The sequence below is a fragment of the Pediculus humanus genome, genomic scaffold (genome assembly GCF_000006295.1).
Source record: "Pediculus humanus corporis 1103172108182 genomic scaffold, whole genome shotgun sequence".
NCBI lineage: Eukaryota > Metazoa > Arthropoda > Insecta > Psocodea > Pediculidae > Pediculus > Pediculus humanus.
Window position 1 is genome coordinate 3814 of NW_002987752.1, and position 2299 is coordinate 6112.

At 28.8% G+C, this 2299-nt stretch overlaps 1 protein-coding gene across 1 annotated transcript; it reads right to left on the reverse strand.

Annotated features, from left to right (window-relative positions):
* Positions 1–912: 912 nt before the first annotated feature.
* Positions 913–1964, reverse strand: Phum_PHUM413730 (Ves G 5 allergen precursor, putative; the record flags this gene model as incomplete). Its single annotated transcript, XM_002428945.1, has 5 exons — positions 913–1132; positions 1223–1355; positions 1429–1510; positions 1588–1752; positions 1842–1964. 5 exons carry the CDS (start codon positions 1962–1964, stop codon positions 913–915), a joined length of 723 nt encoding a protein of 240 aa, XP_002428990.1.
* Between the last annotated feature and the right edge of the window lie 335 nt (positions 1965–2299).

The window sequence follows — 2299 nt, forward strand, 5'->3', positions numbered from 1 at the left end:
CTTTTTTTATAACTTTTTTTAATAATTTTTCTATTTTCGACTTGATGTCATCCAAATCGTCCTTTATCTCTGCGTCTTCCATAATGGCATCATCATTTTTATCCGTTTTATTTTTCCGCGGGTCTAATTTTTCTAGAAAAAAAAAGTAAAACCGGAAATTAATTTCATTAATAAAATTATTATTACTATTATTATTATTATTATTATTATTATTATAAATGCGAATGATTTTCAAATGCTACTATTTTCCAAATGCCCACTGTTATGATGTTGTTGTTGTTGTTGTTTTTGTTATGATGCCTATTCGTAAAAAAAAAAAAAAAAATTGACGTGGAAGCAGATATCGTGGATGAATTATAATAACACCCTGTAAAAATTTTGTTAGAGATAAAAAAAAAAAAAACGTCGTGTCATTAGTAGTGATTATTTTTTTTAGTAGATGCCATTTTAATATTATTATGAATCGGCGACGTGTGAAATTAATTATTATTAAACTTTTTTTTTGTTTCCCTTCTTCACCACCCCACCCCCCCATTAAATTGTGCAGTTGAATGAATGCTATGTTGTGCTATAAACTATGTTGTGCTATGTTGGTGAATATTTATTTAAACGACAAAATATTTACTCTTTTTATGTTTAAATCTTAACTGTTCGAATTTGACGCCATCATTATTAATAAAACTAATACTATCGACGAGAGAATTTTCATTTATCGCTGATATATTGTTTTGAATATCCTTTCGGAGATAATTATTATTATTCGTCGTTAGGTTTTCTAGGTCGCTCTTGTTACGAAAACCTATTAGTGAAAAATGAAGAGAATCTGTACGGAGAAAATACTGCAAAGTCAAGGTATTAATCTTTTTTCTTAAACAACACACATATTTTTCGGTTTTTGTTTTTTTTTTTTTTTTACAAAAACTTACCACAAAGGTATTCATCGCATGAACATCCTTGAGGGCATTTCGAACAAGGTTCTCCGACCGTATAAACAGGTTCGTTTATCCAATTTCCAGTCGGACCGTAATTACATACGTACAATTTATTTAATCCGTAATCTCTTCTACCGCAACCGACAAAATGAGTATCATGCCATACCAATTGACTGTAGTGACCCGTTTTTGAATCGAATCTGTTTGTTTGTTTGTTAAAATTAATAACGTTATGAATAATATAAAAGAGACGAAAATGAATATTAATTTGTTTTTTTTTTTTTACGTACCTGTACGATCGAACTTCATTTGGATTAAACAAAGAAACTTCGTCGTACCATGATGCAATGGCTTCGGTCCAATTAACGTTATGAGTCGGATATTTCCATTTCCAGTAAATGTTTTGTCCAACCTTCCATCTCGCTGGAAAAAAAAAGAAAAAAATTATATTTCTGTTGTTTTTTTCTAAATCGTTTCGAAAATGAAAAAAATTTACGATCTGCTCTGCAGGTATCGTGTTCTAAACGACATTGATCGGCCCATCTTTGTGCTACTTCGGCTAAATCATCATCCCATTGCTAAAAAAAAAAATTGAAAACCAATCGTGAAAATTTTCTTTTTTTTTAAAAAAAAAAAATTCAATTTTAAACGTTACCAATTTCATCATGTCTGCTGCTTTTGGTTGAGATCCTCCAGATCCTGATTTTTCATAACCATTCGCTACGATTTTACGATACCAATTATGAAGATCTAATATTTGTTTTTTTTCCGAATGAGTTACTCCGTACCCGCCGATTTTTTCGCAATTCGGTCCCGGTCCCTGTTTTTATTAATTTTTTTATTTATTTAAAATTAATTAATAAATAATTACGGTGATACGTAACGAAAGAAAATCTAGCTTTAGCTTACGTGATATTTGCACATTGTATGATTTTCACAAAGGGAGCAATATTTGCTTAGTTTGGCACAACCCATAGTTAAGCACATCATGAGTACCCCACATACCAATATTGAAAAATTCAATGGACGCATATTTAATAAATTTTTCTGGAACAAAATAAATAAATAAATGTACTAAAGATAGCAAACAAAATTTTAAATTTTACTCTCTCTCTCTATCTCTTTCTTATAAAAAACACATTTTTCAATTTTTCATTAACCCGTAATAATTATTCGAATTAAACCGTTAAAAAAAAAAAAAAAAAATTACGCCTTAAAAACGTAACACTAACACGCATTGACAATAAGTAATGCAAATTGAATAACAAAAGTTAAATTTTTTTTTTTTTAAATGACGACGACGACGCTTTTCTTTTCTTTTTTTTTCTTTTTAAATTAAAAAAAAATTAATTAACTAATTAATTAAT